Source organism: Rhinoderma darwinii, chromosome 6, assembly GCF_050947455.1.
Source record: "Rhinoderma darwinii isolate aRhiDar2 chromosome 6, aRhiDar2.hap1, whole genome shotgun sequence".
Lineage (NCBI taxonomy): Eukaryota > Metazoa > Chordata > Amphibia > Anura > Rhinodermatidae > Rhinoderma > Rhinoderma darwinii.
In genome coordinates this window covers 83,886,915-83,900,012 of record NC_134692.1, presented here as the reverse complement: position 1 = coordinate 83,900,012, position 13,098 = coordinate 83,886,915, and the positions used below count along the sequence as shown (strand labels likewise).

At 44.9% G+C, this 13,098-nt stretch overlaps 1 protein-coding gene across 1 annotated transcript in view; it reads left to right on the top strand.

The window, feature by feature from the left end:
- The window catches only part of HSPE1 (heat shock protein family E (Hsp10) member 1), a 42,532-nt gene that overhangs the window by 19,336 nt on the left and 10,098 nt on the right, over positions 1-13,098 (top strand). Inside the window, exon 2 of the mRNA XM_075829997.1 lies at positions 5,863-6,027. Coding sequence (XP_075686112.1) covers positions 5,863-6,027 — 165 coding nt within the window. The remainder of the gene's footprint in view (positions 1-5,862; positions 6,028-13,098) is intronic.

Sequence of the window (13,098 nt, the reverse complement as noted above, 5' to 3'; positions counted from 1 at the left end):
ACAGTAGTAATCACACACTAAAACACGTATATACACAGAAATAACTTACCTGCTCCTGCCGCTCCCTCCGGTCCGTCCACTCCGTCTGCTCCCTCCGCTCCAAGCGCTTGCTTCAGAACACAATTCCGGAAGCCGCGACCGGAAGTAGTAATCAAATTTAGCTGGAATGGTTTTCGGGTGTCATGTCGCATTTGCAAAGCCCCTGAGGTACCAAAACAGTGGAAACCTCCCAAAAGTCCCTTTAGGGGACTGGAACGAGCGATCATTAGGTCGCTGGTACAATATACTGCAGTACTAATGTATTGCAGTATAATATCATTTTTACAGGCTCCTGTAACAGCGCGATCGCTGTTCCTGTCCATTAGTCCCGGGTGTCAGCTGTAATACACAGCGGACACCTGCAGATTATGGCGCAGCGCCTGAGCCCGCTCCATATATAACCCCCCTGCACCACGACATGCTATTAAGTCGTGGTGTGCGAAGGCGTTAATGTGCAGCGTATGGTGCAAAGTGAAAATTAACTTTTTCCACTGATATGCCATTTTAATGCACAATATGTTGTGCCCAGTTTGTGCCACTGAAGACAAGTACCTCATACAATGTTGAGCGGGTTCTCCCGGATATAAAATATCATGTATGTGGACGTAAGCTGGTGTTTGGGCTCAGAAGGGAGAGAGCGCTATTTGGCTTTTGGAGCGCAGAGTTTGCTTGGTAACTGTTCTGTTTGAGGTTTTGCTGGTATTTCAGTTTATGATGTGGGGGTATGTGTAAATTGGGCAGAGTACATCAGGACAAAATAAGAGGGTATAATAATTCGGTAAATAATAATCCGCAGATATGTGGCCAATGTCGCAGTGATAAATGGCGCCCGATCTTACCAGCTTTTGGACACTGCACAATTTCTCGCTATATTCTGAGCCAGAACTTTTTTTATTTTTTCTTCACCGGAGCCGTGCGAGGACTTATGTGTTGCGGGACAATCTGTAGTTTTTCATTGGTACCATTTTAGGGTACATGTGATTTTTTTTTTTTGATTTTTTTTTTCATCACTTTTTATTAGATTTTTTGGCAAGCATACTGACAAAAAAACAAATTCTGACTTTTTTTGTCTTTTTTTTTTTTTTTTTTACACTTTTCACCGTGCGCTATAAATGACATTTTACTTTATTCTGCGGGTCGATCCGATTACGGCGATACCAGATGTATATAGTTTTTTGTGTTTTGTGGCATTTGCGCAATAAAATCACTTTTCGATAAAAGTGTGATTGGCTGCAGCGGTCACATGGGCTGAAACGTCATCCCAGGAGGCCGGACTGGAGGAAGAAGCAGCAGGGAGTTCTGGGTAAGTATGAAAGTGTTTGTTTTTTGTTTGTTTTTTTACAGGTTGATCTATATTGTGATCGTTAGTCACTGTCCAGGGTGCTGAAAGAGTTACTGCCGATCGTTTAACTGTTTCAGCACCCTGGATAGTCACTATCCCCTGACGTCGTCTGGCAACGTTCCCGTAATTACGGGTGCACACACACGTAGTCACCCGTAATTACGGAAGCCCCATAGACTTCTATGGGCCTGCCTGTGCCGTAATTACGGCTTGAAATAGGACATGTTCTATATTTTAAAGGCATTAGTGTTCATGGGGCCTTAGTCTCCGCGTTCTGCAGCCGCTGACCTCAGTCTGGACAATAATCATAATAGGTGTTCTAAGCGCATGCACTATTTATCTATTGTGCCACATTTCATCTTCTAGCAGCTCACACTGACAAATTTAATTCAATATATGTGGTTCGTTAGCTTACTTATAATAGCCTAATTAAAGTATTTTATCCATTATTTCTATATGGAAGTTGGGAAATAGGGCTATTTTTGCCTTAGGGCATTTAGTTGTTAGATATTAAGTTTGTGCCCGCCAACTACCAGTGGTCTTATTGTATTTCCTGAAAACCATGGCTAAGCGCAAATGAAAAAAAAAAAATTCTACCAGAAAAGATATACTCATACAAACGTAGGCTGTGCATGATGAAAAATAAATCTGTATGTCTAGAGAGGTGGCTCTGATTGACTTAAAAAGATAGACCTAATAAACTGTGTTCCATCCCGTTTCCCCTGAAAATTGGCAGGTTCATCAGGGAACAAAACTAGTAGTCCGACTGCGCTATTGATTCAGTCGGAAAAATGGAAACCTGCCGGAATGGTGACGAACGGAGACCATTAGCAATGTTTCCGTCACCATTGATATCAATGGTGACGGAAGCTGTGGTTTCAGTTTGACTTTCCATTGCGGGGTTTACCCAATGGAACCCTGGAACGGAAAGCCAACGCTGATGTGAACAGGCCCTAAGGGTGCGTTCAAATATGTCGTATCGCATCAGGTTTTTTTTGTCATGAAACTGATGCAAAAATTTATCAGTTGCGATCAGGCTTTTTCACGATTTTTACTACAAAACCATCAGTTGTCAGTTTTTACCACAATGCTCCACCAAAAAGGCAGTCTAGGGGTCTGAAAATGTGCCAATTTTATAAGTGGGGTGGATAGTCTGATTGGATACATGATAGATTAGACACTAGTTGTGTACCATGTCAGGGCTCTCCTTTTCTGCTCCGGCCTTGGCGCTACACAAAACTGACACACACATTGTAATGTCACGTGTGTCATATTCAGCGCAGCGCCAAGAGAGGGAGCCTAGAAGGCAGCTGGTGTCCACTGACCTCAGATCCGTTCTTCAGAACAGCAATGGGAGCCTGAAAAGACTCCAAACACTAGCCATAACTTCAAGGAGTAGATTTCTGGCGCCTTTACAGCTACCCAATACCACCCTGCATCTCCTACCCACCCCACATCACGCAGGTTATGGGTGTCGGGTGTTAAAAACGGCCATCTAGGTCAGTTTTTGATGGCAGTTTTGCATCCGTTTTGTACCCGTTCTGTGTTTTCCGTTTTTGACAAATTTTTAAAAACAGATGAGTTTCATGTATAGTTAATGAAATCGTGCCCTCTGTATATAGTGCCACACACCCTGTAGATAGTGCCACAGTTCCCTCTGTAGGTAGCGGCCCCTTCCTATAGATAGCGCCACTGTAGCTTCCTGAAGGAGCGAAATCCCCCTTTGGCCGGGGATTCCATTCCTGGAGCGCTCCCCTTCATGTCTCTGTCCATATATGGACAGTGACATCAGGGGCAACTGCTGAAGCGGAGTCCCTGTACACAGTGTTGCCGATGCTGTAATCGGGGCTTCCACTGTCTCATATGAGACATCAAGCGCTCCGTCCAGGAGCGGAATCCCCGGCCACATGGGGATTCCACTCCTTCAGGGTGCTACAATCGCGGTAGTAGATAGCAGAGCAGGGAGATACCTACCTGCTATAGTGGCATTGCTGCTGCTGTAGCTGCTAGCGGCGCCGCTGTCCATGGGGGTACCGTCGGGTGCCCTCAAGCCCGGTGTCGCTGCTAGCAGCCGCTCTGGCTGCTACAGCGGCAGCGATGCCACTGAGTGACGAAGCGCTCGGGCGGAAAGGCGACTGCTGAGTCGCAGAGCCCGGGCACTTCTGAAACAAGCAGGTGATGGGAGCTAGCGCAGCCTGCTGTGCTGTAGTGTCGGGATTGTATTAGCAAAGTGTCAGGATTCTGAAAACACATCACGTCCCGGCTGGAGGTAATGTATATTCATTGTCGGGACAAGGCAGTAATGTTAGTGTTTGTGTATGTGGCTGCACATAGCAATATATCTATGTGCTGTCTAAACTAATGTGCAGAAGTGTATGACGCTGATTGGTCAGTGTCAGACACTCCTTTGTACAACGCTCACTTGGCCAAAAAGTTAAACACTCCGTCAAAAAGATCGATTTTTCTAAATAAAAAACACTGCTGTAATCGACATTACAGCGCCGATCACATTATGTACAAGATAGTCCACTTATAATCTGGTGACAGAGCCTCTTTAATGTCAATTCTATTTTTTGTTATACGACTACTGTGTAGACCTATTTCATTTACTCAGATCTTTAAAAAAAAAAAGCGATTTACAAAAAAAATAAAAAATAGATGGGATACGGCGCCGGACCTTCTTGGGAGCCAGAACCAAAAATGCTGCAGGCAACGTTTCTAGGTCCAGCGCCGCAACTGATGTCCTCTGTTCCAGAACAGATTCCATAGAAAGCTATAGGATCCGTTCTAGCATCAGTTTACATCCGGCTTTTCTTCAACACGCCGGAGGTAAACTGAAGCGGATGTCGGACATATGTGAACGTCCCCTAAGAAATAATGCAACAGAGCTGGATTTAAGAAGTCTTACTGGTTCAAGATTATCAGCAATGTACAACAGCAAATAAAACCAATGTATCATGTGGGTTGAGGTGCTCGCAACCCAGGTTACCGTATGTAGTACAGAGAAGGAGACACTAACCCTGTCAATTCACAGGGAAGCTCTCCAGGCTGGTTCAGTCCTGTAATTCCTCATTGCCGACCATGATCGTGCATGTGGTAGGCACGGTCTGCCTACCACATGCACTATCATCATGGTTTGCAATGAGGGGTTCCAGGACTGAACTAGCCTGTGAACTGTATAATATGCCCATATTCCCTGTCTAGAGAATATCCAAATGTGTTAGGCCTAGTTCAGAGTTTTTTGCAGACAGAAAAAAATCTGCTTTAGAATTCCTTATGGCATGTGCACACGCAACTCAAAAATGTCTGAAAATACGGAGCTGTTTTCAAGGGAAAACTGCTCATGATTTTGAAAAGTTTTTACGGCCGTTTTTGGAGAGGTTTTTCTAGTGTCAATGAAAAACGGCTCAAGAGGTGACATGCACTTCTTTTTCACAGGCAACTTTTTACGTGCGGTTTTTTGAAAATGAGTTGTAAAAAAAAAAACGCCCCGTCGGAAAAGAACGCCGTATTTCCCATTGAAATCAATGGGCAGATGTTTGTAGGCGTTCTGCTTCAGTTTTTTTAAAGGCGTAAATGTCCCGAAATACGCCTGAAATCACACTATGCACATACCCTTAAGGAATTTTGATGCAGATTTTGAATTGCCAGCGCTTTTTACTTTCAGTGTCTTTTTTTTTTTGCTTGCAACCGTTAAATCTAATGGATGGACCGCGGGCAAAAACCGCTCAAACCGCGGCCCCGTTTTTTTTTTATTTTTTTTTTTTTCTGCCTCGGTCAGAGGTGGAAACTGCTGGAGAAAAAGAACATGGCGCTTTTTTTTTTTTCCTGCGAGTGGGGAAAAAGACTGCCTCCTATTAAAATCAATGGGGGGTGGTTAGGGCTGCTTTTTGGTGCTGATTCCAATGTAGTTTGTGAACTGACCCTTAAAGGGAACCTGTCACCAGCATTTCACCTATTAAACCAGCACTACCTGGTGGTAGTGGGTGAAAAATCATTCCTATATAACCTATAATTGTCTTCTTAGTCGGCTCTGTAGCTTTAGTATTCAGTTTTTTAGTGTTCTCTAACCGTATACTAATGAGCAGAAAAGAGTCAGATCTTCATTTGAAAAGAGTCAGATCTTCATTCCTCAAGTCTTTCCGAGTTTACCCCGCCTCCTTACTTTTGATTGACAGCTCCTCGCCTTCCCCAGCACACAAAATCCCGCGCTTGTGCATTAATGTCCTCTTCTGGTGTGTGCGCACAAAGGCACACCGGATTATTACCATAAAAGACGCAAAATGTTTGCAGGCCGTTATTTACAGTCAGAGAAGGAGTTTAGGAGAGGGGATAACGGCAATGAACTTTTGATAAGAGCGGCCAGTGAGGGATGAGTAAAGTTCAATAGGTGAAATGCTGGTGACAGGTTCCCTTTAAGATATAAAAGCTTTGTATGTGATGTATAAATGTTTATATTTAATTGTTTTACTTATGTACAGGCAGGAAGAGCTTTCAAGAACTTTCTTCCATTACTTGACCGTGTTCTTGTTGAACGGATTGCTCAAGAGACCGTAACCAAAGGAGGAATTGTGCTTCCTGAAAAATCTCAAAACAAAGTGTTGCAGGCAGTGGTGGTAGCAGTTGGTGGCGGGTCTAAAGGAAAGGTAAATTGTATTTTTCATCTTAATTGATGTTGCCTCTAGAAAGATCAATTTGTTTGTTTTATATTGTAGAGAATCAACAACACTTTGTGTAAACTGCCTAAAAAGTTACAACAGCAAGTTCCTAGCAACCAATCTGACAGCTTATTCCCATGGAAGCAGATATGCCACTTACCTGACTTGGAGAGGGCAAGTTGTTTTAGTAGTACACTTAGATTTTTAAAGGGAAAACATTATCTGCAACATTATGCTACCCTCGCTGAGGCTATGTTCACATGAGCGTGACCAATTAACGCGTGTAAATGTGTGCGTTGTGTTATGCATCAGTGTGCTTTGCGAGTGGCATGTTTTTCACGCACTCGCAAGCACTTAAGCACTTCTCTTTTTATCTTTTTTTTTTCAACGGAAATTATGCGTTGAACACGGACAGCACACAGATGTGCATCCGTGTGCTATCCGTGGTTTTCACGCACCCATAGGCTTCAATGGGCAGCTAGGTGCGTGAAAACGCACCAATATAGGACATGCAGTGAGTTTCACGCAACTGACTCCCGCTGCCTGAACTCACGCTTGTGTTAGGAGCCCCACTGAAATCAATGGGGCCGTGTGCTGTTTCAACGCACTGCACATGGATGAGATTCACACTCGTGTGAATGAGCCCTGAGGCAGACACTGATATAAGCAATCTGTCACTTGTGTGTTAGGTTGCGTGTTTTTTATATGTATTTTTTTTGTCTTTTGAGAATATGGGATGGTTTGTTTTTTTTCACGATGCAAGCACTGTGAGGTCCAGCATATTCATGAGCTGCCGCGCTGCTCCCTGCCTAGCCGCCGCTGATTGACTGCTTTCTCATGTCCTCTCTACTTCACGTCTCATCTCCACACTATCTAATAATCCAAAACGCCTCTTTGATACTTTTCACTCCCTCCTTAGTCCTAAAGTGCAGACGCCAATCACAGATCTCAGTGCTGAAGACCTGGCCAATTATTTTAAAGTTAAAATTGACAACATCCGGCATGATATTCTCTCCCAGTCCCCTAGTAACATCGATCCCCTTCCCCCCCGCACTCCCTCTTCTTCACTCTCAGCATTTGACCCAATAACTGAAGAAGAAGTCTCGAGGCTCCTCTCTTCTTCTCGTCCTACTACCTGCCCTAGTGATCCTGTCCCCTCACACCTCCTCCAGTCCCTCTCCCCAGCTGTCACTAGTCACCTCACTAAAATATTTAACCTCTCTCTTTCCTCTGGTATCTTTCCCTCCGCTTTTAAACATGCCATTATAAACCCATTATTGAAAAAAACCAACACTTGACCCATCCAGCGCTGCCAACTACCGACCAGTCTCTAATCTGCCCTTCATCTCTAAACTCCTGGAACGCTTGGTCTACTCTCGCCTTATCCGCTATCTCTCTGCTAACTCCATTCTTGACCCCTTACAATCTGGTTTCCGCACTCTACACTCCACAGAAACTGCCCTTACTAAAGTCTCAAATGATCTCTTGGCGGCTAAATCGGACGGTAAATCCTCTCTCCTGATTCTTTTGGATCTCTCTGCAGCCTTTGACACTGTAGACCACAAACTCCTACTTAACATGCTCCACTCTATTGGCCTCAAGGACGCGGCTCTCTCTTGGTTTTCCTCCTATCTCTCTGACCGCTCGTTCAGTGTGTCATTTGCTGGTTCCACCTCTTCTCCTCTTCCCCTTGATATCGGGGTTCCTCAGGGATCAGTCCTAGGTCCGCTCCTCTTTTCTCTCTACACAGCTCCTATTGGACAAACCATCAGCAGATTTGGCTTCCAGTACCATCTCTACGCTGATGACACCCAATTATATACCTCTTCCCGTGACATCACCCCTGCTCTAATACAGAACACCAGTTATTGTCTGTCCGCGGTCTCTAACATCATGTCCTCTCTCTATCTGAAACTGAATCTTTCTAAAACTGAGCTCCTTGTGTTCCCACCATCTACTAACCTCCCTAAACCTGATGTCTCCATCTCTGTGTGTGGCACTATCATAACTCCTAAGCAGCACGCCCGCTGTCTCGGGGTTATTTTTGACTCAGATCTTTCCTTTACTCCTCACATACAATCACTTTCACGCTCCTGTCATTTTCACCTCAAAAACATCTCCAGAATCCGCTCTTTTCTTACGGAGGAAACTGCCAAAACTCTCATTGTTGCTCTGATTCACTCTCGTCTTGACTACTGTAACTCATTACTAGTCGGTCTTCCCCTCACTAAACTCTCCCCTCTCCAATCTATCCTCAATGCAGCAGCCAGGCTCATCTTTATGACCAACCGCTACACCAACGCCTCTAATCTGTGCCAGTCACTGCACTGGTTGCCCATCCCCTTCCGAATAAAATTCAAACTTATTACTCTCACCCACAAAGCTCTCCACAGTGCTGCACCTCCTTACATCTCCTCCCTCATCTCTGTCTACCACCCTACTCGGACTCTACGTTCTGCCAACGACCTTAGATTAAAATCCTCCATAATCCGAACCTCCCACTCCCGTCTCCAAGATTTCTCTCGTGCTGCACCCGTCCTCTGGAATGTGCTACCCCAGACAATCAGATTAATTCCCAATATCCACAGTTTTAAACGTGCCCTGAAAACACATCTATTTAGACAGGCCTATAACATTCCCTAATCTGACTCCTTTCCATGGCCCTCCATTTAGATTAGTCATCAGAATAAGATTCCCTCACACTCCTTCTCTTCATGTCCGTCATACACGGATAGTGGCTGGTGACCGGCTCATGCAGCTTTATGTTACCACCGCATGTGTATAAAAATGGCCGGACTATTGTACAGAACAAACACTGTTACACTTTGTGTCTCCCTTATGTCCTCATAGATTGTAAGCTCTTGCGAGCAGGGTCCTCACTACCCAGGTTTGAATTGTAAATGAACTTTGTCACTATGTAATGTCTGATATTGTTTGTTTCATGTTCCCTCTAAATTGTAAAGTGCTGCGTAATATGTTGGCGCTATATAAATAAAGATTATTATTATTATTATTATTAACAAAAGATTTCTGCAACAATCTACCATGTGTGACTTCACCCTCAGGTTTTGAAATGCAAGTTTTTTTTTTGCACGTCTTTTATTCATTTTTTTGTCATTAAAAAAAGAAAAAAGAACCGCACCAAAAAAGCTCCTCAAATGAGTGGCATGTTTTTGTCTAGTCTCTCATTGATTTCAATGGAAAGGCAGAGGCAGAAACCGCTCCAAGAAAGGGCATGCTGCTTTGCTTTTTTTTTTTTTTTTTTTGCTTTTTTTTTCCGCTAGCGGTGAAATTGCCTGTTCAAAAAAAAAAAAATACTTTTGTAATAAATGGGGGGGGGGGGGGCGCGATTTGGAGCTTTTTTTGGCGCAGATCCCAACGTGGTTTCTTAGTCAAAATCACTGCCAAAACATGCTCTATGAACTGACCCTTACTGTGCATAGAGGGCAGCATAAAGTTGCTGACCTGTTCTTTTAAGAAAATCTATCACGTTCGTTATAAATTTGTTCCCGAATGTACAACTCACCTAGGTGTCTTGCCTTTGCTGAGTTACTTATACACAGAATGCACATTTCTTAGAAAATGGTTCATCTTTATGCACTAGTTTGTATAAACACAATTAATAGTTGTTCTTAGGCTATGTTCACACAGGGCAGATACGCTGCATAAAAGCACACCGCACATCCGCCATGTGTGCCGCAAGGAATTACGGACAAAAAAACGCATTCAATTGTGGTGCATTTCCCAGGATCTCCTTGCCCAATCTGATGGCGGAGCTGAGGAGATACTTGAAATTGTCCAACTTTAAGATAAACTACCAGAAGTCGGAGGCTCTCAATATCTCGTTGCCAGTCTCTGGTGGATGATCAGTCCTTCTCCTTTAAATGGGCTAGAGATTCGCTTAAATATTTGGGGGTCTGGCTTCCCAGTGATCTGTCTCGCCTTTATGCGGTGAACTGCCCTCCGCTTCTTCAACGTGTAAGGAGCGATTTGTATTCCTGGACGACTGACACCTTTACCTGGTTTGGTAGGTGTGCAATATTTAAAATGAATATCAGACCACGGATTATGTACCTCTTCCAGGCACTCCCGGTTCACATCCCCTCCTTTCTTTCAAGCCCTGCTGTCCTTACTCCATGGATTCATATGGGTGGGGGAACCAGCCCGTATAGCCCGCTCCATGCTCTTTCGTGCTAGGTGTGAGGGTGGTGTTTCGTCTCCCGGACTTTGTTTCCTGCCATCAGGCCTCCCACTTGACACAAATTTTGGACTGGTTTAGACATGAGGTTAAACTGGGTGTCAATGGAACAGACCTTTCTGGCTGTTCCATTGCAGGCGCTGCCTTGGTTGGGTATACACATCCCTCTATCGGTGCGGACACACCCGACGATTGGACCCACCTTGGCTGTTGCGTCCCGGCTCTTTCCCTGGAAAGAGGTCTCCCTCCCCCTTGTTTCCTATCCTGGGCAATCCTGCATTCCCCCCGGGGCAGGAAAGGGGTCCCTTCCAGCACTGGTTGAGGGCGGGTAAGGGACATCATTTTACACAGGGTGGGACTTGGATATCTAGCCCACAGTTTAGGTCTTTGACAGACCCTAACTCCTTTACTTCCTGGCAGGTCACTCAGTTGAGACATTTTCTCGTGTCCCTAACCCATCGGAACACTCACAGGATAGTTCCCCTTTCGAACTCCTTTGCACGGGCACGGTGCGTCACTCGTCCAGACTTTATGCTCTCCTGATCTCTCCATCCACTCTTTCCACACCTTCCTATTTGCTTAGCTGGGAGAGGGACCTGGGTCTAACATTTATTGTGGAGCAGAAAGATTACTTGTTCACTATGACACACACAAATCCTCCATGGCTATCAGGTTTCAGGAGGTGGGATTTAGGATCTTGTCGTGATGGTATAGTGTGCCTTCCAGATTGCATGCGATGATCCCTGCGGTCTCACCGTTGTGTTGGAGATGTGGAGACTAGGTGGGCACAATTCTACGCCTTTTGGGACTGCCCGCAGTTGACAGATTTCTGGTCTGAGGTGTGGCGCATCTCCCCCAAATTTACGGACTTCCCCCTTCCGCGCTCTCCGGCCCTTTTCCTGCTCCATCTGTGTGATGTTCCATTATCTATGTACCGATGCTCAGTGGTTCGCCATCTGGTGAATGCAGCTAGAGCGTGCGTCCCTGTGCTGTTGAGACAATTTTGCCCTCCGTTGGTGGGCATGTGGTTCGGCAAGATTCAGGAGATTATGAGAATGGAGGACCTCACGGCATCTGAGAGGGACCCATGCTAAATTCTTCAAAACGTGGCATCATTGGATTAGATTTCAATCTTCTGTGGAGTTTAGGACCATTATGGTCTCTTGAGCATAAATCCTAGGCCTAGTGTGTAATGTCAGTTTTCTCCACTTCCTTTTTTCCCTCTTCCCCCCTTTCACTTCTATCTCTATCCTGTTTTCATACAGGTCATTATGCATGGCTGAGGGTTCAAGATGCATAAGATGTCTTTTTCAATACTGTTTTCAGCTGTACGTTGAGGTTTTTGTTTTTTTTCTCTTGCACTTACTGTAACTACATATACTGGCCTGTGAGCTGATGTCTGTGCTGCTTATGTCTGCATTATTTATGTTATTTATGTTTTGGAAAACGGAAAATAAAAGAATTTGGGGAAAAAAATTAAATTGTGGTGCATTTTTTTCAGCCATAATGTTCGCTTCGGAAAATTGCACACCAAAAAAAATTAAAATGGATAGTTACCATGGCGACTAGTCCCACCATGAGGAAATCCCACAACAAATAAACTGTTCTTGCGCAAATACAATTGACATGCTGCAGATTAAAAAACCTCACCGAATTTTTGAGCGGTTTTCCACTCCGCATTTACGCAGCGTGTGGATGAGATTTGTTTTATTTCATCCACATTGCTGCTACTGTATTATGCTGATTTTCCGCAGCTAATTCACAAAGCGCGCACCTCCCTGGTGACACACACACACACACACACTATAGGTGGTGCCATGCGCAGCATTCTCCCCCTTCTTTGTAGATGGTGCAACGCGCAGCATTCTCCCCCCTCTTTGTAGATGGTGCCACGCGCAGCATTCTCCCCCCTCTTTGTAGATGGTGCCACGCGCAGCATTCTCCCCCCTCTTTGTAGATGGTGCCACGCGCAGCATTCTCCCCTATCTTTGTAGATGGTGCCACACGCAGCGCTCCTGCCCCCACCCACCTTTGTAGATGGTGCCCCCGTAAACAAATTGAAAAAAATAAATAAACTTATTCTCACCTAGCCCTGTTGCCACAACGAACGGAGCTGCAGTTTGTCTCCTTAGTCCTGATGCCGAAATGGGACCCTTGCGTTTGCCGGCGTGATCTTGTGACGTCATCGCACTGGCCTGAGCAGGGATCCAGAGTACGGAGCTCAGCAGATTGTTCCCTGCTCCGCCATAGAATTCTATTGTATTTGCGTTGAGAGGACACTTATACAATTGAATGTGTCAGTCGCATTGGGCCAGAAATCCAGGGCTTGGGTGCACGGTGCTAGCGGCGCCACTGGGTGGAGTACCTATAACTCCCACAATACCACTATTCCCAACATTTCCTGTCCCTGGTATTGTGGGTTTTTATCCGGACTTGGCCAGTTCCCTTTCTAGGGATGTAGGTAACCTGCTGTACGTCACCCAGTTAATGATGGACATGGTGGTTCAACTTTCTTGTCTTCCTGATGTGGCAGGCCCAAAAAATGGGCCAGGTCCACTCGACTGACTTCACTTTAGCCAGCTTCATTTGCCTCCCCACTGGAGCTGCGGTCCCCGGATAACAAGGGGTTTTCTAAACTTTCCGCTTCTCTTAAAGGAACAGTGTCATCACAGAAAATTTTTTCATATGTTCAAGATGTTAGTGCTTTATTAAAAACGTTTATATTTATTTGTGTTTGTTTTACTTTTTCTTATTTTTACACTTTTTCTTCCCTATGGGGGCTGCCATTTTTGGTTCCATTTCTGTGTGTGTCGATTAACGACACATACAGACATGGAATACGGCAGCCACAGTCCCATAGG